Source organism: Myripristis murdjan, chromosome 10 (assembly GCF_902150065.1).
Source record: "Myripristis murdjan chromosome 10, fMyrMur1.1, whole genome shotgun sequence".
NCBI classification, from domain to species: Eukaryota; Metazoa; Chordata; class Actinopteri; order Holocentriformes; family Holocentridae; genus Myripristis; species Myripristis murdjan.
This window is the reverse complement of record NC_043989.1, coordinates 8,624,192-8,648,032: the sequence shown is the minus strand read 5'-3', so window position 1 is coordinate 8,648,032 and position 23,841 is coordinate 8,624,192. Positions and strand designations below refer to the sequence as shown.

The 23,841-nt window shown below is 41.0% G+C and overlaps 1 protein-coding gene across 1 annotated transcript in view; it reads right to left on the bottom strand.

The window, feature by feature from the left end:
* The window catches only part of LOC115366788 (teneurin-3), a 130,730-nt gene that overhangs the window by 14,763 nt on the left and 92,126 nt on the right, over positions 1 to 23,841 (bottom strand). Inside the window, exons 16-23 of the mRNA XM_030062417.1 lie at positions 23,098 to 23,217; positions 21,195 to 21,456; positions 19,869 to 20,136; positions 18,646 to 18,789; positions 8,202 to 8,451; positions 6,323 to 6,343; positions 3,745 to 3,977; positions 1,721 to 1,875 (exon numbers count right to left, since the gene is read on the bottom strand). Of these exons, the coding sequence (XP_029918277.1) occupies positions 1,721 to 1,875; positions 3,745 to 3,977; positions 6,323 to 6,343; positions 8,202 to 8,451; positions 18,646 to 18,789; positions 19,869 to 20,136; positions 21,195 to 21,456; positions 23,098 to 23,217 (1,453 nt within the window). The remainder of the gene's footprint in view (positions 1 to 1,720; positions 1,876 to 3,744; positions 3,978 to 6,322; positions 6,344 to 8,201; positions 8,452 to 18,645; positions 18,790 to 19,868; positions 20,137 to 21,194; positions 21,457 to 23,097; positions 23,218 to 23,841) is intronic.

Genomic DNA, 23,841 nt, shown 5'->3' with positions numbered 1-23,841 from the left:
ACTGCAAAGCTTTATTGTAACAGCACAAATGACTGGTCTTGCCTTCAAATGTATAATTGTGTCATTAAAACTGTCAAAATGCTCCTGAATGGTGCTTTTCCAAAAAGGTGATTAATAATAAAACACACTGCCTGCAAAGCTGCCCACTAGTTACTGCTCCGGGCCAATTCTCAAGCTTGGATGCCTCAGAATTATATGGTCTGGCCAAAACCATGTCTTTTACTGGCTCATACCAAACGACTTGGTTAATTAGCAAAAAAGTGACAAGCCTAATCTTTTGTCTTCATGATCACTGGGTAATGTTCACCCCCCCCCCCCTTAATCTTCATGTTCACTGGCCCTGCCACATCCTTCTGTTCCTCCTGTATTTATGCTAAAATGTCCAGGTTTTTGTCAAAGAGAAAGTTTCCCCCTGGGTCTTGTTTCTATCACACATTGGACACCGTGACAATTACACTGTCTGTTGTCAGGCTGCTGTGGCTTTAACCCTTGCAGTCCTTACTGATGATTGTTTGTTTGCAGGGTTTGTTTTGCAGTGTCAGCTGTTCTGGCAGTTCAGACTTTTGCCACTGTTTGATTCATTATAAACTGCCCTGGATTAGAATACCAGCAAACTAATTAAAATGTAAATGTAAAGTGAGTGGATTTTCAAAGAAAGAAAGAAAGAAAGAAAGAAAGAAAGACACAGAAACATGATGCCATGTCTGACAGTGCATGCAAGTGAGAGAACCTATTCCTGCAGCAATTTTCTTCTCAACAATCAATCTACTGTATAATTCACCTTCTGTAGAAACTACACATCTAGTATGTCATGAACACATCCCTTTAAAAAAAAAAATGTCTTCATTATTCATTCGCATCAAGTCTGAAAACTCTGGAAAGGAATGGAATATGGAAGGATATAAATGTTTGAGAGCAAGGGGCTCCAGTTTTACTGTGCAAGAAGTGTAATGGCATTGTGATGCTATAACCTCTTGTGCTTTGGAAGACCACAATGTTTTTTTTTCCACCTCATTCAAAGGTAGACACTAAATTTTGTTGGACAAAGCAAAAACAAGAAAAAAGAAAAGGTTGCTGGTGCTGCTTTGTCGTCATGTGTACACCACACAGAAGAGCCTGAGCCCAGATAATTTCTGGTAGAACAGTATAAATCAGCTTGAGCCACATCAAAACAAGCCCCCAAGACTAAGAGTAATTATTCTTCAGTCTCTATCATCCGCCGTGACCTGAAAACTCATCTCCTCAATAAACACTTCATGTCTCCGTTTCCTGCCGAAATCACATCCACCTCCTCTCCCATATTTCCCTCCTCTACTTATACTCAGAATGCTTGAGAAGAAAAACAATTACTCTTTCTCTCTGGCTCGCATTTCTTCACCTCCCACTCTGTAATGGTGATCTACAGCTTATTCTAATGTCGAAGTCGCTGCAAGTTTTTCTGGATAAGAACAGCTAAATCAATAAGGCAAATTCTGAAACAAAACAAACCTTTGGATTTGTTTCGCTCAGTTGAATACTACTTTTCCAAAAGCTTATTATTCACAACTGCATGAGCTCTGGCTCTTATGAAACGTATATACCCTTATATAACACCGCCTAAAGTACATGATGAGTCATAGATGAGAGGGGTGGGGGTGGGGAAGGGGGCCAGTAGGTGGCGCTGTGACATGCTCTGTGGGAGCATGTAGGTAGGCCTAAAAGCTGTCTGTGCGTAAATCACCTGATTGATGTCCATGCTGTTGTCACAGGTCAGGGGGCGGGCCGACGTGAGGTCGTTGGAACCGAGGAAAGTGGAGATGATGCCGTTTTGATCCACCTTCCGGATCGTGGTGCCGTCCACAAAGTAAATCAAGCCATTCTTGTCCACAGCGATGCCTGTTGGGATGAGAGGGGCAGGGCTATGAAACAGTACAAAAAAAAAAAAAAAGTGATAACAGGAAGAAGTGGCAGACGTGCTGCATCTATGCTTGCATGACTCAGTGGACGGAACACGACGGATACATGTGTCGAGCTTGCCTTCCCATTATTCAGGTCACTGCAAAAAGCACAGCCATCAATAATTCAGGCGCTGCTTTTCTGGTATTAAATAATTTCTCAGGCAGAAGTGGGAAAGGCTGTATTCATATGGTATATGTGCACTTGCCGCATCTTCTAACCCTAAGCTCTAAAAAAGGACCTGGAAGGTGGGAGTGTCAATGAGTGGTGCGTTTTGGAAATTTTTGACATCAGCAATCATCAACAATCTGCACTCCATTTGAGAAATGGATGAGCGAGAGAGCGGAAATGACAGCTTTGGCCAATTTTAGATGAAAGGGGTGAAAGACAGGCAGTTGCCATGGTGACAACTGCGGACTAAATTGTCTGAATGATTGAGTGTCAGCTCAGGGTTGCAAGTTGCAGCCGATCCAGTGTGGAGTTGCGGTAGCCATTTGTCCCACACAGGGAAAATACATTAGCAGGCCACGCCAGCCTCCACATCTCTCTCTGTGTCACTGTGCAGCTTAATAGAGACCAACACCTATGGGAATTCAATTATACCTCACATGCAGTTAGGCTATTTTTCACTCGCCATGTTGAAAACTGGTTTTAACATGCCGTAGTTTTAAATCTAATTTTATGCACAGAAAATGGTTGTTCCCAGGAAGATGCATGTATGGTAGAAGATCATTCTTTTGGTTTTGGCACTTGGAAAAGGTTCTGAATCAGCTTTATCTCCAGCTTTATCTCCAGAGTATGATTTCTTTTACGATGAAGTCTTTAAAAGCTGCTACGGAAGGTGAGTGATTTGGTTTGACCTGTGGCTAGGTCTGCGCAAGATTGCTTGCTGTTTAAACATTGACGAGCTGAGGGAGCCCACGATGAATCCTTGGGAGCTGGCTTTTTGACAGTCTGAGATTCTCAGACAGATGAAAAGTGTCACATTTGAGCAGAGTTCAGCAAATGTCTGAGGGGAGAAAAAAATGAAGCCATCTGCTGTTTCTTCCCTGGTCTCGGCTTCCACCCACTCCATCGTTAGAGTCGCTCCCTCAGATTGCCTTCACTCAAACCTTTAAAACCCAGCTGAAGCTTAGCCATTAGACTTGGCATTCAGAGCAGGGAACGACCTGCAAAAAACAAATCATCTGAGCCTTTTTCATCCAGGACAATTTGTGGCAAAGTGAGCATTCCTGCCACAAATGGCTAGCATCTGTTATCTGAATGCCACCAACAGGTTGTGGGTATCAGCTTGTGAATAGTTGCTATCCTAATCTTCAATCACCTGGACAAGGGATGGAAATAATCAGCTTCAAGGTAGATCAGCTGCATAGGAAATATGAACTAAGTAGTGTTGGGGTATTTTTTAGAAACAGAATATTCCCTAAACACAATCCTTTTTTATGAACGCAACAGTGGATCAAAAAGATAATCATTGTAGTACAGAAAAAACAATGAATTATGCATGCCATTTAGCTAATGATCTTGGTTATTTATTAGGGATTTTCAAAATGCAGAAAATTACACTGCCTTCATTAACCTTGCCCTCTGAGTCAGAACAGTAGCTTTGGTTCGGCTCACGCAATATCCACCTCAACACATGACCTACAGTCAAAATTTATCCATGAAAATCAATAGGCCCGGAGCTGGCACAGAGCTCAATGAGCACATAAATCAAAATCTACAAGTCGCCATTTATAACCGAGTAACTCATCACTGCGTTCCGCCCCTCCATTTGAGTGCAACGTCTTCATTAGTTTTAAACGGTACCTTTGGGTCCGGTGAGCGAGGCCTCTGGAGCTTTGCCACCATCGCCACAGTGGTTCTCATCGAAGGGCAGACAATGTTCCCCGGTTCCGGCCACCACCTCTGCGTTTGACTGCAGATCCTTGGTCCCGGTTAAGGCCTTTGGCCGGTAGATCCTCCGGGAGTTGGTGTCTGACACGTACAGCTGGCCTGTTACTGGATCAGTTGCCAGGTAATAGCGGTGTGCCGGGTTGTTACTGCATTGAGAAGGATAATTAAGTTATATAATTGCAGATACTGTGTTTTTTTCTCCTTCTTTCCAGCGCAGCATAATAATCGTTAATGGGATAGCTTTACTGCAGTGTGATCTAATGAAATTATTTTAGTGGAATGCCTGAAACAAACTGTACAACCCAACTGACCCATACCCAGATTAAGGTTTCTTTAATTTACCCTCTAAATAAGACTGTGTCAAGAATAAATTCTGCTTGTAACAGGATTGTAAACACCTAATTGTATTACATCCCTCCAAAGTGCCAACATTGTTTTCAGTGTGGATTAGATTCTAATGGCCAGCACAAATTGCATTCGTACAAAATGGTTTCCCTCAATCTATGCAACCTCTTAGACTGCTTTGATGATCATTGTGCATCTTGCTATGGTGCATTTTTTAACTTTCTAACTTTAACTTGCATTAAAAAAGAATAACAGGGAGTATAAGCCCACGTACACCAAGTTATGTCATTTAGTTGCAAAGACAGAGTAAAGGTGTGCCTTTACAGTGTTCCTTTCTCACATTTTCATTCCAGTGGCGGCCTACATAATAAGCCTTATTACCAGCTTAAAATTAGTAACAAACCTGGCATTGAGATAATGAACTGAAGAAAGGAGGATGCCTATGTTTAAACTTGTGAAGAGGGAAAATAGGAGGAGAGCCTTTGAGAATGAAGACACAGAGAGAGAGAGAGAGAGAGAGAGAGAGAGAGAGAGAGGAGGTGAGACAGTGAACGAGACAGGGTTGTGAAGATGGGAGTGAAAGAAAATTTAACAGGCCACCACTAAACTAGGGTTTTCCAGATAACAAAGCAGAGACAACAACTTTGGAGTGTGCCAGATCATTTAATTTGTTATCGCTCCCCTGTGGGGAGAAGCCTTTGGAAATTACTGCAATGACTGGCTTATGTTAACAACATACAACAACTGATGGCATTGCATCTGGTTCTGCTTATTTTCATTTATTTAAACAGTCTCAAAATGGATCTAACCCCTTCAGAATGAGTTAGCAAATACTTAAAGATTAGGAGTAAAAGAACATGCAGTACAGGATTGACTGAAATTTAGACGTAAAGAAAGCCAATTAAATTATCATTTTATGTGGCAGTTGCAATTAAACTCAAGGAATTTTATAAAACTGCTAATTAACCTTTTCTATTGAGGCAAAGTAATTCATACAAAGCAGGTGCTTAAGGATCGTTAATGAGCTCAAAACAGAAGCAGTTAATGTGAAAAATAGCTTGCTTTACAGTAGAGTCATAAACATTGCTGTGCTGAGTGTACTCTAATGGTACCTCAGTCAATACTGGCTGGCTTTGGAAGTGGATAATGTGACGGCAAAATAAATGTGGCAATGAAACATCTTTGTAAAATGATGAAGATGGAGTCATAAAACATGACAGCTATTATGAGTCAAACTAAATGCTCAAAAATAGTTGACTGCCATCAAATTCCTATAAAAATGTCAACAAAGCATAGCCCTGGTAGCCTTTCCTTGTACAGCCACCACAAGTGCCGGATATTTAGAAGGTAAATATATGACGAGCAAGGTAAATTACCAAGTAACACTTAAAAATCACAGCTGAATCAGTTGAGAAAACTTAAGTGACTCAAACTGCGTAACACCAGAGGTAATTTGGCTGCAGTTTCCCTGTGTTTATCTGTTAACTCACAGCTGTAATTGTCCCCCGGATGCAAATGAAATCAGCCCCAGTATGTCCATCCATTCGTGGCCTAACAGCGGCGCTATAACATTTATTTAACTGTATGTCACAAGCGATATCTGAAACCGCTGATTGGATTGCCATGACACGTGGGGGAATTGTATCTCCGGCTTCTCCTTTGCAGCATTTTCAAAAGTACACCATTGCTGTAAGGGTGGCACCGCAGCTTTTGTTTAATTGTTCACACGTCTGGCATGATATGGATGCCACTGCTCGTATTTTGAGGAACAAAACTTAGCGGAGTGATGTGTCTCATTGCTGCGTTCTGTTGTTTTCAAAGTTGCACTGATTAGCGTGAAGCGGCCACCACATTGTTTTATTGTTTGTACGTTACACACAGCGTCTTGGATGTCAGCATGACAGCTCCCCTTGCTGTTTCACTGCCGCGTACAATCAAGAAACATGAGGTAAAATATTTTCAATATTTTACAACTCTGCATCATTTGTGGGGATGACATATTTGCTTAAACCCTACATACTTGGTAATTTTCTGTTGTTAGCTTACATTCAACACAAAACACAGAGGTATCCATATATTTGCTGAAATATTGATAGACATAATAGAGAGGATAAAAAGACAACATGCACTAAGACAATGCACATACCTGTGTCTAAAGTCTTTATTTCTATGGTAAGGTACAGAGGCAGCAGGAGAGGAAGGGAAAGAAATCAAGATTATGAAATTGTTAAATCTTAAAGGGATACTTTGACAGTTTATTTGCTTCATCCGACAATGTATTGTGGTAATAAATTACTTTATTTGCCTTTATCCCCCACCGCCCTCCCAGCATTGTTAACATACCACACTGAGGCCGCAGGGAACAGCTAACTACCTTATTTAAATAAAAAAAAAAAAAAAATGCTAATAATGCTAATAAGTGAGGATGGGAAAGTGTCTAATGAGGAAAAATAAACAGCTGAAATTCAAAAGGTCAAAGTATCCCGATAAAGAATCACAATAACTGCTATGAAAAAACAAGCAGCAGACAATGAAGATTTGTTTGGCAGAGCAGAGAGGAGGGACCGTGGCTGAGTTATAACCCACAGAGGAAAATATGCACTCCTCCCACCGTAAAGTGCCACCCTGCATTAGCACCTCTTTTCTCAATTTGACCACCTCATATTGAAATATTGATTCTGCCACTTGTTACACAAGCCACTGCAGCCGGTACCTAAATACTTACTCTACACTGATAGCAGTTCATGCAGGAGATGAAAAAGGTTCAGTGAATTCCATTTATTTTTGTGGTTTTTCTAGCTTCAGCATGCATTATATATACTGTATCTTACCAAAAATTGAACCACTCTGGTCTTTGCAGACTTGAAAGAGACTTTCTATAAATGCATATGTAAGCAAAAATTCTGTAACTAATGACGATATGGTAGATTATGTAAAGTAGTTTGCAGTTTCTCCACTTTCCAAGTCTAACTAGGTGCCATTTAAAGTAGGCTAAGCTTCCTCACTGCATGTATTATGTCAGACTAAATTTAAAATAACACAAGTCTATACACTGGAGTTTTGCATTTCTGTCCTCGTAAATGAGTAAATGAGCAAATGAGCTGCACGAAGAGGCAAACTGTTTTTTAAACTATTATTTATCTGGGGAAGGGCTGCTGAGCATGCACGCTCTTTTTCAGCAACACCTTGCCTCACTTTAACCGTTACACACATTCCCACATGAGAGTTATACCCACTGTGTTCTACTGGTAATCACTGAATTGCAACATTAGAGCAATTTTGAGTGAGGGAAATTGCTCGAGGGCGCTCCAGCAGTGGCTCTTGAGGGGGACAGAGACTTCCTTAGTCATTTTCCCCTCCCGGCTGGTCTGAGGATGTGAACCATCAGCCTTGTGGGAGACAATCTCGCGAACCATTTCCTCTTAAAGCAGTTTTCATATGTTTGTCAAGTACGTGTCTCAGGGAGGACAATGGCCCGATGTACAGTTAATCAACATCTGCCATTTTGAAATCAGCCAACTGGCCGAATGAGAGTCAATGGCGAGAGAAGCCAACTTGGCATGAGGGCGCAAATCATCTCAATTACACGCTGAAGACAGGATGTCTTTCCTAATTATGGAGATGGATAGGGGAAAGATTTTGAATTTCTATGGGCGGGGGAAAGATGTCTATGACTGAAATTCTGTCCTGCGAGCCCATTTTAAATCTCACTCTATTCTGGGTCAAGTTCATGAACACCCTCTCCACACTGAAGAGGGAATGTTAAGTGGGATCCAAAATGTCTGTAAGTGAATTGATCTTCATCATATATCATTCTTATAAATACTAAAGTCAAGTTTCGCCCACTTGTAAAATCGGAGTCAAAAGTTAAGAGTCCAAAAATTGCATATGCAGAGAAAGCACTTGTTGATAGCCCGGACTAAAAGCAACATCAAAAAGTCCAAACAAATCAAACAAATCTTATGTAACCTGCTCTCTGCAAAAATGTTCTGAAAGCGGCAACAACAAGTGGCGCTTGATCTTACCTGAGCTCCATCACACTCGTGACATTGCCAGATGGGTAGATGCGGCGGATGTAGTTGAAATCTCCAACATAAAGACTTCCATCAATGCCCCATGCCAGAGCCACTGGTGCCAGCAGCTTGTTGCCTTGAGCTTGCCCGTTGCAGCTGGGGCACGAGATGCTTCTGCGGCGCCCGTTCCCCATGACAGTGGAGATCACAGGCGGCTGGAGAGAGATGAACTGATTCTCCCCATTCCCTTTATAAAGAATGCCTGGGAAACAAAATGCATTTCAGTTATTGATTTGAAAACATGGTGTACATTTGTCATTTGTAACTGGGGCTAGACAAGACGAGGCCACAGCAAACAACAAAAAAAGAAGGTTAAGTAATTTAGTTTAGCATTTTCCACAAGGCCCCATGGTAAGGCAATTTGCCTTGACAAGGCATATTTGTGTCTTCTTGCCTACACATAACCAGTCAAGTAAATGACCAAAGTACACTGCACTTCGCTTGTTTAGCTTAATGTGCAGCAGGAGGAGTGGTTACTTTATTTCAGAAGGAAAACAAAATAGATGTCAGAGAAAAAAATTAGATTAGCGTTACTGCATCCCTGTGTTTTACAGCTCACTAGACACTTGAGTAATATATTATGATGAATCTTAATTTTGTTTATTAAATGTTATTTGAATCTACTTACTATTTATGCAAATAATGTCATAATATTTATTCTGTCATAATAACTTTTCCAACCATACCATAATCCAAAATTATGCCCACAAATAATTTTAGTATAGATAAACCTTTTGCGGCATCAAAGCACTATAAGTCCAGTGTCTATTAGACAACCAATTATATTTCTGAGGCACCTGGAATGAGCAAACAGATTTCAGGAGTGGCCATGGCCATCAACTTCACCCGCAGGATGCAACACTCATGAATTGCATAAAGGTCCAGAAATTATGGTTGAAATCAGTTTTTATTGTTTATATTACTGCACTCATATATATCAGACAGCGATCTGGGGACAGGATTTAAAAGCTGCTGGGACTGGATGCAGCGCGCAGACAACCAGCTGACCATCAATCCTACTGATATGCTCTAATGCCTCTCTGCTGTGTGCTATTATGGAACCACTTCAGTGGGTTTCTGGAAATCCTCAGCAAAACTGAAGCATATTTTATGTAAAGCAATGTTCTCCCAAACCTGACAGGGAGCTTGTTTTCCCTCTTTCACAGTGAGGGGGTAAACACAAATGTTGTGCATTGTACCTCCCCCTTATAACAGTGCATGTATTTCACTGAGGAGTCACCAAATATGGTGAGTCACTGCAGATTAATATTTTAACAAGTTGCAGATATAACTGGCTTTTAGGGGGGTAGGAACATGGTGGGACTGTCTTCAAAGGAAAAAAAAAAACATCAAAGGATAGAAATGCATGCTGGAAGCACTTAATTATTCACATCCAGCAACATGTTTGAATTCAGACTGCCTCTGTCCTAATTAGTGGATCGATGACACCACTGAATGCCCACATGATGTCGTTCTCCCACGACGCTACCCGCAAGCCACCGCAACTCTCGATGTATGTGAAATCGAGCGTGCTGTCCTGCTGTTTGTCCCTTCTCTGATTAGTTCCTTTCATTGATTTAATTGATTGAAGGACGAATTCAAATGAAGACACGGTCTGGCGAGACTCTTGACAGGACAATCCGACCAATCCGTCTTTTGTAAGCGAAAGAGCATTATACATGCGCCGCTAACAAAGACGAATTGGTCCAGGGGACAGCTTTGAGCATGACGCCATCAAATGCACGACCTTGGGACTTTAATTGAACTGTGATCCATGTGTCTGCTCACCGACTGAAGCATACGGTGTAATGAAACTCTCACCGAACCAAACGGGTGACTCTGCACCCAGAGTACCTACAAAACAGCAAATCGCCTATGTAAGTGAACCTCGGTGTCTGTTTGTCTAAAAGCTGCTAAGCATGCTTAGTAAAGACAAAGACATTTCTAATATCCGGTAACCTAATGCAGTGTGTAGGACATGGATCAGCAGCAGTACAGCAGTCTAGCAGTTTGGCTGGGTTTCAACTAAAAAAAAAAAAAAAAAACATTTAATACTGAGGTCATTTTGGCAAGCTGCCGTAGTCCCCACCATTTACACTTCAGTCGGAGTTTACTGTACACACAAGTCTTCCCATAGGCTATTAGACCGACTAATGGAATGCACTAAATACACTAATCAATCATCAGCTACCCTCCATCCACTCTCTCTCTATGCTTACCACAAATACAGTCGATGTTACACTCTTTCACTTTGACTCTTGCACACAGAATTTTTGATTTAGGCATTTAGCTGTTACTTCTATTCATATCAGCCAACAGTGGGTGAGTAAGTAGGAGCTCCTTTTTTTTTTCTTTTTTTTTTAATCCTCAAGGACACATCACCATGACACATTGCTATTGATACATTTTTTTTGTTTGTTTGTTTTGGCTTTTGCAAGGATAAAACCTGTGACCTTTCAGGGAGGTTGCAATAGTAGGAGGAATAGTGCTACTGACCAGCCTGGAGCCCAAGCTGGAGAGCAGCGCCAACACTGTTCTTAAATGTCTTATGAAGTCATCAAGTGTATGTTTATAAATATTTTATAGCTGTATTTCACAGTGTTCTGGTTCTGAAATGGGGTTTGGTTTGAATCAACAAAACTGCAACTTAGTCTTTTGTTTTGTTTTGTTTTGTTTTTTAGTTTTTTGCAAAAATGCAATACAGCAACTGTTGCGTTATCTGAGATGACCTGGAAGAAGTGGGGATAAAATTTGGCGGGACAGTTTTTTATCGGGACGCTCCTGGTAAGGAGACAGTAATGGAAGCCCATTGCCTCTATTGGATTAGTGGCCAAAACTCATAATTTCCATAAGTGATCATTAATTAATATGTGGACGTGTGTTGGCGTTGTGGATGGGTGAATATAGATGTTTGTCACAGATGGGATAATGATGTTGGAATAAGTGGGAATATGGGGATTCGGGGTGGGGGGGCTCCCAGTGCATAGGGCTCATAATTTCCAGCCCCACCCTGGGATGTTCTCTCTCACTAGCACAGAAGGCCAGCTTGTCACCACACTGAACATGCGCATTCACTCACTGATGACCTTTTGTTAGTTTTTTTTTTTCCCCCCTTAGAATCATTACATAAGTTGATAATCACTTTAATAAATCCCTAATTTGAGTCATGTAGCGGAAAAATTGCTTTAATGCCAACATCACAGCTTCCAAGGTGATTAATGGTACAAATGCCAAGCTGAGCCTCCGTACCTGATAAAAAACTAGCCTGCCCTGAGCAATGTCACCTTGGTGACTCATACAGTACAGAGATTAGTAGGGGAGGAAGAGAAGAGTGTCTTAATTGCGCCATGTCCTTCTTTGCTCTTCTTTGCACCGTCATTCTCTGAGATATCACACAAACGCTCACTGATTCGCCACGATAGAGGCTAAAAGTAAACAGCAAACAGTTGTTCAGCCGCACAATGCATGTGAATAGCACACTATGTACGCTTTAAGATATGGAGTTGATGAGCTCGGTCTGTGTCCAGTGCAACCCGGCAGTGTTACCCTAGATAGAGACAAGTTGCAGATTGAGGAGAAGGCATATCCACTTGTAATGGAGAGAGGAGGGGCGGGAGGACATGACTAACGCACAGACACCAGCAATTTGCCTTATCTAGTCCGACAGGCTCTGGAGAGGAGGGAGAGGGAGACGGCTTTTGCCAGAGAGGATGAGAGTAAAACTCTTTACTGGAACACATCACAGTCAAGCCCTCAGATGTTCGAGGTGCTGAGAAAATGAAGCGGGAGTCACAAGAAAGAGTGATAGCAAACGTCTGGAGCTTGCCCACTGTGTAGCTGCAGTGGACCACCACTTGCTAACATGTTGGATGAGGACATTAGTCAAGGTTTGCAGCATTAAAGAATCAATACTGAGGCAGCAATGAAGGCAAACAGTGATACTTGGATTCATCTTCATGCCGACCGAGGATATCGAACTGCATTCCTTGCCCAAAAAACCCATGTGGCTCATAAATCTCAAATGTCAAAAGACAGCTGAACTTAAGACTGAATAATTCAATTTGGATTGAGAAAATGCAGGGGATAAAGCCAGATGCCTACTCACAACCTCTGTTATAACCATTAATATGTGTGTGAGGGTAAAGATAGATAAGGCTGCAGATGGGGTTATGATACTTTGATGTGTGAACACTGTAAAAACCAGCATACCAAAATCCTTCACAAAAACATTTCACAGTCTTACAAAGCACTCTGTCTTTGGGTTGAGCTAATGGGATTGTGGCATGAAACCCTTTTGGCGAACTGATTAAGCTCCTGACAGACAAGAGTCGATGAGATGAGAAACACAACTTTGCTTAACTGTTCGTGAATCTTTTAAATTTAGTCTGAGTTGGCAATCTATTTTCGAGATGACGCTGTAATAAGACAAGTGAAAACTGTGAAAAAAACCTTGGGGGTCTGTCGCATTTACTGCATAATGAAATGAGACACCATCTGTGTGTTTCATTTCTGTCATTACTGTTTCCATGTAGAGGTGCAGCCTTGACCGTGGCAATTTTCAACCATAGTAACATCAAATTTTTATGATAAACCCAGACACACAGCACAGCTCAATCTAATAAAAGAAGCAACATACATTAGCATATCACACGTGCTGCACCTATCTGTTGATCACAAACCCTCATCTTCCAACAACTATACCTCCAACTGTGATCCTGCTGCAGTGAAGGCTTTGGAGATGTGTGTGCTGCACTTTGAGACAGGTGGGATAAAACACATCACACCAACAACAGTAAAGCTGGTGACATATTTCATTATTTTCCTATTTCTTGGTGCACACCCCACAAAGTGTGTGTTATAGGCAGCTTGATAGAATGAGTTCAGCTATACATCGGTTACTTTCCGCGTTTTAACAAAGCAGCGGGATAAAACCGGCATCATTGATTGAACAAAATAAATGCAGATTAAGTTTCATAAAGTGGTTTACCTGACATTTTTCGCAAACCTCATGCAACCGAAGACAGCTTTACGCACGCTCTGAAATGTGTGTGGACCATTACACACAGAATGCATGTATGGCATTACAGCCAAAACCAGTTGAGTGCTGTGGAATGAATTGCACTGCCCCAGCCAAGTGTGGGTTTGCACCAAGATGCTATTACAAGAGTGTGCAGAATGGAGTTTTAGTTATACAAACATTCCTCTGAGGCAGAGCTGTTCTGGAAGCAGAATAATCTCATTGATTGAGTTAAATCTCAAAGGGCGTAACCAAAGAGCCACAGTTTTTATGTTAAGGCTGAAAAAAGGCAAGGTTGTAAGAGAGGAGCTAGCTAGTATGATGAACTATCGAAAAAAAATGCAGTCTAGCCATTCTACACGGTTGACATTAGTCAATTAGCCAAGCTGAGCCTCTAATTTCAATCAGGAGTGTATCCGTGCCCCAAAGGCCTTATGTTTCCTTATTGTGTGTGTTTTTCCCTCCATACATCATTTTCAAACACTAAACATTTCAAATATTTGGTGAACATTTATTATAAGAATATATTTTGTTAACAGCCTGCACTAGAGGATACAGACATTATAGACTTTTTTTTTTTTTTTTTTTTTTTTTTTTTTTGCTTACGTTTAATTTTATGTTATGGGTGGTATTTTGTCATTCTAACATGCACAAATCAGATTATGCACTCTGTTAATGTGACAAAGATGTGGAAATTATTGTTCAGAGCATAGGGTTGAGGAAGCATGAGGCTGACTGAGTTTTGAAAAAAAAGAAAAACAACAACATATATATATATATATATAGATATATATTTCTTCCACTTCAAAATGTTACACTGAGGGAACAAATGGCCCTGGGGGCATACACAGTGTGGACTCCAGCTCACTGTAGCACATACTAGCCCACCGTTATCTAGGTTAGCTAGTAAGCGAGCCTGCTGACCTTTAAAGCTCATAAATGCCATGGTCAGGAATTAAAGAGAAAAAAAGATAAAGAAGAATTCATTGACATTCATATATTTATTTACATCCTGACCAGTCGCTGCACAAAGTCCATTCTCTGCATTTCAAATTGGTAAGTGAGCTAACTTGTACTTGCAACAACTGGCAGTCACAAAAATACTAGAAATTTGACCAATGGCAGAATGTTTAACAATTAACTATTGCAATCCCTGCCTGAGACAAAATCTTATTGACCTGGGCCCAAAACAAACAAAATATACTTGAACATGTTTGCAGCATGTTTTGCTCAGTGCTTTTGAAATGTGCTGGTTGGATTTTGTCCGCTCAATAAGCAAAATAGTTGTACATTTCGCTCCTGGCCCAGTTTTGTCAACCAGTTTAGGTGGACTGAGATCACTCCAAGTGATAGAGTCATAAAGTCATAAAGTATTTCACAGGTGGAAGACAATGAAAAGGACAATGAAAATACAGAGTCCACATACTGCATCACTCTCATTTGTGCATTTATTTACCAGTTATGATCCAAGTTGCCTGATGAGAAGCACGATGGCACGAAATGTCACAACACTGCCAGTAATTAGAAAATAAATGTGCAAATGAGGGCAGTCCAGTCTGTAGACTGAGTGTGTGTGTTTTTTTTCATCATGTGTTTGACACTGTTGTCATGTTTTCAGCTTTTGACTCTTGAATTTTCTGCTGACTGCTGAAGTTCACTGTCAAGAGTCTGTCTATTCAAATTCCTTTGCCTCTTTTAACTAGTCCAATCTACATAGACACTGTGTGGCCTATTGAGGTGACACCCAAGTGGAATTTCACCTTGCCGAGTGCAATTACTGAAACTGTTGAATGTTTATGAAATTCAGTGTTGAACACCATCTTTCACAATGGCATTTAAGTGATATTGATATTCCAGTTGTTGTGACAATGTTAAAATTCCTTCCCTTCCTAACAGCTAATGTCCATTAACCCTATCCTATTATGTTTGGGGTCAATTTGACCCCAGCCAATGTTTAACATCTCTAAATAAATGATTACCATCATTTATTTTTGCTTCATATTTAATGAGTTTTCCTAATATAATGGGTACTACCGGGTAAACATGAAATTCACATGATATGTTTTCAATGTCCTGTACACACTTTGTAACAAAACGGTTATAAATAACAAAAATCTGTAATTAATAATAAAGGAATAATATAAAGCCATTAAAACACCAAAAATTAATATTTCCAATTTTAGGTCAATCAGTGAGATTTTATGGTGATTTGCATATTTTTCCATAGTTGCGTAATAGGAATACTGGATGTATAAGTGGGGGTGGGGTGGGAGTTATATTTTATTTAAAGGGCTATTTAGGTAATCAACAAAGAAACATAAAGTACTTGACACATAAACTTTGGTAACAATTTTAGTTATAATAATTTTGTGGAGGTTTAAACTGCTGGGGTCAAATTGACCCCAAACATAAAAGATGTTCATAAATTTGAACATAACAATAAGGTTAAAATATTACATTAATGCTTTTATTATTATTATTATTATTATTATTATTAGTGTTGTTGTTGTTGTTTCCATTAAGAAAGTGTGCCATGATTCATTATTTTAGATGATCTAGTGGTCGACAAACAAAAAGGCTTTGGTTTAAAATATAGGAGTCTGGAATGCTGCCATGCGGATTTTCTCACTGAGGAGTAATTCTTTAGCAAGCAGCCAGACACTCCACCAGGAAATGAGACAAGTTCTTTCTGCTGCCCAAGCACAACTTAGAATGGAAGACGGCTCCTGATCAGCATAGAGAACATGTCATTTTAAAATGAAGCTGTTTTAAATTATTTATTTTTCATAAAAACACAGACAGTAGCGGAGATAAATCCACACTTTCCCCGCTGCCTCTCATACATTCGAATGACGAGCCAAATTGAGAGATTTATCTTCCTCTGAATGATGAAATATCAAGGAGTTATATATCATTTTATTTAGAGATATTACCTCCTCCAACCTCTTTTTCATTATTAACCTCTTTTCGACCTGATGATGGCTTACAAAATATGGAAGAAGGTATCGGGGGGTCTATTTATTCAACATGGGCATTTTTCAGGGACAATTTAGCCTTCACAGAAATATGCAGTATTTCATAGCACCAAACCACCACACTCACATTTTACTAACAAGTGGATGTAAATGCAGATTTCATAGGTTAGAGACAAATGGGTAGGTTATGGGTCGGTGTTATTGGTTGCCAGAAGTCACTCCAACGAGGGCAGGCAGCATCACCAAGTTGCCAAGCACCCAGAAGTGACCTGATGTTCAACAACATGGTGAATGCAAATTGATGCCCACCATTTGGACCATGCAGCGCCTGCAACTACACGCCAGCTTGGCCTTGTTTCGAAAGCCGAGCAGGTTTTCCGTCAATTATTTTGTACATGTTGTGTACAAGTGCCATTTATTTTCAAGTTCTGCCCACTGACTCTACTTAAACCTATACAAACCGAATCAGCTATGATGTTCACATCTATTCTCTCTTAACGATGACAAGGCAAATATGAAAGAAAATGCTCCAATCACAACAACAGATGCCTTCTTGATGGTGACACTATGACTGCAGGCAACATCAAAGAAAGTCCCCAGACTCAGAGTCCAGTTGGGACCAGGACGTTGTTACCATAGGGATAATGAACCATTTCTTATGAGCATTTCTTTTCCACTTAAGCTCTAACATATCCATTCAGCCACCAGTGAAATCAAAGAATCTCTATCTGTCTGTATCCATCTCAGTGCCCATATGCGCTGTGAAACTCCAATTTGCCAATATGTCCCTGCACCAATTTACCAAGACACACTCCAGCATATTTATTGTACTGGGTGATTAAATAATTCTGATTCTTATTCTGTTCTAATATTGGAGACTGACAGTCCACATGTCTGCCAAATGGAAAACGGATTACCAAGTATAAGAAGATTTAAATGGGAAAGTATGACAATGAAAAGTTTTGTTCCACAGTGAGATATCCACCATTTGAAAGGAAAATCTATCTCTCCATCTGTTTGTCTATCTATCTATCTATGAACATATTCTTAAAAAAATCATTAGTGACACACAAATTAGTCTGCTGACAAAAATGACTTGTTATGCTCATGGGCCCATTTGTTGTCTCTAAAATGGAAATGCAAACATATGAGTGAATTTATAAGTGAGTGCCATTGCTGCCTTCCTGGATGACTGGATAAATACATTAATGGATGACGGAATAAGATACAGACACAATTAATAATCACAGATCCAACAATAGGAATCCAACCACAAACTCCACTCTGACAGTGAAACTAAAGCTCAGCTGGCTACCATTTTCACAAGCCTGGTATACTAACAATGCAGACTGGCCAATGGTGCGTTCATATTACGAGCTTCAAAGCAACAGGAAATAGTTGCTTTTCAAAATAAAGTTCAGCGTGCTTCAACTTTTTATGATGCTCTGACGATGTGGTGAAGCACGAACCAACTGGAGAAGGATGGCATTTACTTAACTGATCATTTCAGTTAACAAGAATGATTATTTGCTTAATAAACTAAAACATGAGGTTACATGAGTTCGAAACATGAGTTAGATAGTGAAACATTAACAACCACCTGGACAACAGTTTCATGCTCTGCTGGTTACAGTGCAGCTTGGTACTCCAGACTGTTTGGTAGCTTTATGGTGCGTTCAGGTTACGATAGCTTGTAACTGCAAAGGCTAAAGGCTTACTTATAAATTTACTGATGTTTCTGCGTGCACGGCGCTGATGCGCAACTGTATTCTCCAGATTATACTTGCATGTCGCGCTGCAACCCCATTATGTATGCATATTTGATAGTGATAAAGGGATTTTATTTTATGGCCTCCACTTTCCTTTTGAACGTAAGTGGCTGTATCACTTATCCTGTGCGTGTCAGTATGTGCTACTAGTTGGTGGCATGTCTTTTCACCGTTTGCCACAAAGACAAATTCCTGTACATTTGTTGTACTTGGTGATTAAAGTGATTATGATTGATAGAGCAAGAAATTAATTTAGTTTACTGAACTGATGCAAGGCTTAAACGTGGCACAGTTCATCAGAGCTATAAGTCCTTCTTGAGCAGAAAAAAGGCCGTCTTCTTCCTAAAATAGCTGAGTTGTGTGGATTCGTCGTGAGCCCTGCACTCCGGCGTCATTCCCACTGATTTATTCCATCATTACTGTGAATGATTGGCCCTTCAAAACTCTCCTCTATTATCTGCAGATGGGATGACGAACCATATTTCATTTTGATTCAAGTATTTATTACAGCAATTCAGGGTAAGACCACCTGTCCATAACCCTAAGAGGCCACCTGTCTCTATGCCACACACACACAGACATGCAGATAGTTCTGTTTTTTGCCCAGACAACATTCTCTCCATCTCATCTCTTACCATTTTGAATGTCCAATATGTGATGTTTGTCTAACATCCACCCCCCCATGTTGGAGGCATCGAGTTCATAGCCTTGCAAAGCAGCTGTTCTCTTCTCCCAGAGCACCACATCAAGGCAGGACTCGTATTCATACCCCACCGACACTGAAAGAAATAATGGCACACACCTGTGGTGAGCAAGGTTGCAACCTCCTTACCTGATGCCAATGAAAGTAATGAGGCCTATAGTCTACAAGACATTCAGCGCACGTTGTGGTATCTTCTGTATTTGCGGTGGTCGATGCTTCTCTCTGATTATGTAATTTTCTCCAGCTGGGATGTTTTAGAAGACCCGTGGGGTTTCTTTCTGTGTCTCACCTGAAATGTTTATATTTTATGTCTCTGCTCTCTTTTTTCTGTCATTTTTTTTTCATTCATAAAAAACAGCATGTGAACAGTAACGACATGAATTAATCAAACAATAATAGCTGAGATGGAGGACGTTATTGTATGTGTTATAATGGCTGTGATTTGGTTGCAAGCACGAGCCATAAGTGAATTCTGTAGATTGTCAGACAGGCGGTGTTTTTTCACTGTAACCTCTGACCCAAAGTATTGAAGCATGCAAGCACTACGCCTCCTTAAAAAAAAAAAAAAAAAAAAATTAAGTGTAGGTGTGTTTATTTTCCAAAGATCTCCCAACTTCCTGTTGCCAGGCAACTAAGAACCTAAGTAAGTGCTTATGTAGTTTTTTAATAAACTATACAAGACTAAAAAAAATGTGCATCATAATGCTCAGCATAATATGAGTTATTATGATACAGGAACAACATAATTGAAGTATTCAATTATGCATTATCAAATAAAGTAATTTTGTGAAGATTAGTTATTGTCAGTTTGTATTGTAATTATAATTATTGACTCTGCAACAAATTTTCAGGCCACTGCCTCACAGGCAACATTTTAGTCAGTGCGCCATTGCTGAAACATTATACATGCAAAAACAAATAAGTCAGCAAAAGAGCAGTGGCCTTCAAAAATGCAGCGGTGTGGGATTTCATGACTTCACACCGCCTGCTAAATTTGTATTACACAGGGTAACAAAAGATGTCCCTGGTGAAATAATCCCCAATTTAAGAATAAAATCAATCTTGAAAGTTCAGTTAAGGTTCATTGCCTGAAGACAAAGCAGGGATCTGATGCCGACTCGATGCTTACACAACATCTTCACAGCGGGAACTCACCCACAGCCTCTGCCAGGCCGAAGACCTTCTGGTTGTAGGCGTCTGTTTTATCCCAGATGAAGGTGTAGGAGAGGTCAGGGAAGGCAGGGAAAGACTTCTGGAACTGTCGGCCCATGACGGCCACCATCAGGTGGACCTTCATCAGGCCAAAGGGGAGACGGTCTTGGGTCAGGAGCACCTTGAGGATGGGCTTGTAGCCAGCTGCCCTGGAGCTCAGGTAGACCAGGTTGAGGTCGCTGCCTGGTATGGCAACTTGCTCGTGCAGAACCTGTGATTTTAATTAGCAGTCAAACACAGAGGGGAGCAGACATTTAAAAAATCAAGAATCTGGCAGACTACGTCTCAGTGCTTGGTCTTTAGACGTACAGTATAACTCTCACTAATTATGCTGTAATACACTTTTTACATTGAGATACTCCTTTATCTTTATCTTTATCTCCTTTATCACTTTAATGCAGTTCAGATTAAATCTTTATTGTCATGTATGGGGAATGTGGTATTCACCAGGGTTAAAGAACATATAATGATAATGTTTTACATACAGTCAAACATCACCCTGGTATCAACTGAAAAGACTGAAGTGGCTGACCAAATCAAAAACCCAACACAAATTTAAAAAAAAAAAAAAAAAAAAAAAAAAAAAAAAAAAAAAGAAGAAAGAAATCCCTTAATTGTCATGCATGCAAAATTGTATTTTAAAAAAAAGTTAATGTACAATTAATGTGATTGCAGTAGACATAAATGAATGTCGTTCTTTCCTAAGAAATTCACCTACTTACCTAACATCCCTGCTTTAACTCATTTCTCCACTGCAGTCTCACTTTTTGACCAGGTTTCACCTTGAACTCAGGCTCCCTTCACACTGCAGGTCAAAATGTCAATTCATGCCAATGCCAGTTCAGATCCCCCCCCTCTGACTTTTGGACTCGAAGTCGGACCACATCCAGTGTGTCCCGTATTTGATCCCTCTCATTAAAATTTATCAGCAATGTCATTTATGACTTAGTGTTTGAGGAGCCTCTTTAACTCAGTCTTAACTCAACTGCCCCTTCTGTGACTGAACTGTATTTGAAACAAGTGGGAGAAATGAAGATAGAAAATATGTGGTGTCTTTTGCAGTTGTTATCCTGCACCCGTGTCTTTTAGACATCGCTGCCAGTATTAGGTGTTACATTTTTACGCCTATATGAACAAGTACTAAAAAAAAACAAAAAAAAAGAAAAAAACAAAACCAAAAACAGTTATAAGCAGCAGTTCAGCAGTGAGCAGGAAAGTCTGTGATGTGATTGTATCCTAAAAAGTCATAGGGGGTCTCCTCTGGCTCACCTGGGTCTCAGGGATGATGGGACTGTCCTCTGGGGAGGTCTTGTAAAGCGTGGAGAGCGGCGTGGACAGGATGAGGGGGCTGGGTCTGACCAGGCCAGTCAGGTAGCAGCTGGGGATGTCGTTCTCCTCCCTTTTCATCACCACTGTGTCCATCACATGGAAAACGTTCCAGGGCACCCATACTGTGCGGCGCAGCGTGGGGAACGGGGCGCGCTCGTAGCTCAGTGTCAAAGAAGCACCGCCATTAGCCAGCAAGTCAAACCTTGAAACATCACCATGAAACGCAAAGATGTGAGGCAACAGCCACTGGTTGTACAAACTGTGTCATTAGGCAAAAATGTATTCAGTACTATCTGCAAACTTTTAACTGCAAAGTAAAATATTTAACTTATCATATTCTAAAACTTCCCAAGTTGCCCAAGCCTGATTTTGTCTTTTCAATGGAAGAGAGAACTTTTCCCTATCAAGCATCCTCTCTCTTTGCAGACCCCATATATTATTATCATTCACTGAATCTAATTTATTACTTTTGTTTAACAAGGCGTGGTGTGGGAAGACACTTAACAGTTGAATTTGGTTGAGTCTTGGCTTAGTTTCTCTGGTGAACTGGTTTTAATTAGTACCACACTGTGCAGGGAAAAGTTACTGGTTTGGAAATGAAGGGCGAGTCTTTGAAGTGCTGCTCTATATATTCGGCTAGCTCCACTACCCAGGGGGGTAAAGCATCTGTGTGGTGACATTGCACGCATTCACATGCACAAAGGCATACACACTCATACACCCAAATGCATATGCACATCTCTCTCTCTCTCTCTCACACACACACGCACACACACACATACACACACACACACACACAAACACGCATGCATGCACGGACACAACTGCGCACGCCCCCACACACGCACATGCCAACAGCCAAGCTGTGCAGCTGACCTGAAACAGCTTCCTCCTCAAGCTCTCTCCTCTCCCCATCCACTTTGGGCAGTGGGAAGCTCACAGCTGCAAGAGGCCAGGCTTTGATGCCCCCACCCACCCCCCAACCCTTCCTCCCCTTTTCTTAACACCCTGAGCGGATCTGTTGGCTAACCAAGTGTGATTATCCCCTACCATTTATCATGCTCCTTGTCGGAAGAGTTACAGGGCGGAATATCTGAAGAAATCAGCTAATCCTCAGCTATCTGGGGACCCTACTGCCAAGGTTTGTGCTTCATAACAACAGCTGTACAATTCCCTGCCACTCATAAGCTTTTTATTCCACACTGGCAACACATAAACACAGCTCTCTGCAGTTGAATTTGAATGAAGGACTGGTCCAGCATCTCCTACAACCATCTGCAAAAATAAAGTTCCTAAATGATGTACATTCCTCCTCCGAAATGTTTGTATGACATACGTTTGTCTTGTATGTGTTTGCGCTCCATTATTAAGCACCGGTTTGTGGTAATAGCGGGAGAAGGTCAGACTGTAATCCCATGTTTTACTACACCGCGGGCAGATTGATTCTACCCTTGCTGATTCAATGCATTTTAAACAGCCTTGTTCAAAATGGTCTCCACCACTGTGACATTTGCATGAGGAATTGTTGTAGGGCACAATGTGCTGCTGTTTCGATTTGCGAGCGCTTTTTGGATAACTGCCATGACGACTCTCCCACTGGTGGACAGCTCATTCTCATTTCTTTTACATTTTTCTGCACCACTCTGGGCACCACAGACAACACCATAAATAAAGCTGGCGTAAGGGCAGAGGTTCTACCTATGGGCTGAGCTGTGTTTGACAGAGTGTTCATGTTTATTCGGACATCTGCTTGTGAGGATCACTGTTGACAAATCTAGAAAGATAGTGATGTCTTCTTGCACAATACACCTGCTTGTGTATGCGTGCACACACACTCCCTTACATGCCATCTTGCCGTGTTATGGTGTAGCCGAACTCCGGGTAGTGCAGGAAAGACACGTTGACTCCAATCAGCGGCGTCCCGTCTCCCGTAAGGACCTGACCCCGGATGATTGATGCCAGGCTGCGTGGGTAAACAAACACAGAGAGGGCCAAGTAAACAAACAATGCCAGCCGGCATCAACAAGCAGCCGCGACATCGCTGCCGCTAACATCTGTCGTCCCTTCGCCAAGGGTACGAGCAGAGGAGTCTGATTTACTGACCGTTAGAAACACACACATGTCAGTGGGTGTTATTCGTAAAATAGCCACCTGACAAGCCGCCTCTCTCTCTTTACTCCTTTTAAAAGCCCATAACTCAATCTGATGAGCTTTTGCAGACATCGAGGGCCGCCAAGATTCAAGCAGATCGCCTTGTGCAAGTATGGCAGCATTGATATTCAATGAGGATCACAGTTGGGATACAAATTATTTAACGTTCAAGCCCTGTTTCTTTTATTATGCTGAAACCAGATGCATACAAACATACAAAGTCATTCGGGTCAGCGCAGAAACGTGTGCATCATAAATAACAAAAAAGCAACATACAGCACATCATCTAGCTGACAAGAGTCACAGTTAAATTATCACTCTGCTGAGTAAAGACAACTCTCAGCATATCAAACAACATTCATGGGTTATACAGTATTCATAGCATTTTTATCAGTCTGACCTCGTGGAATTAAGAAATTCCCCTGGAAATTTACTT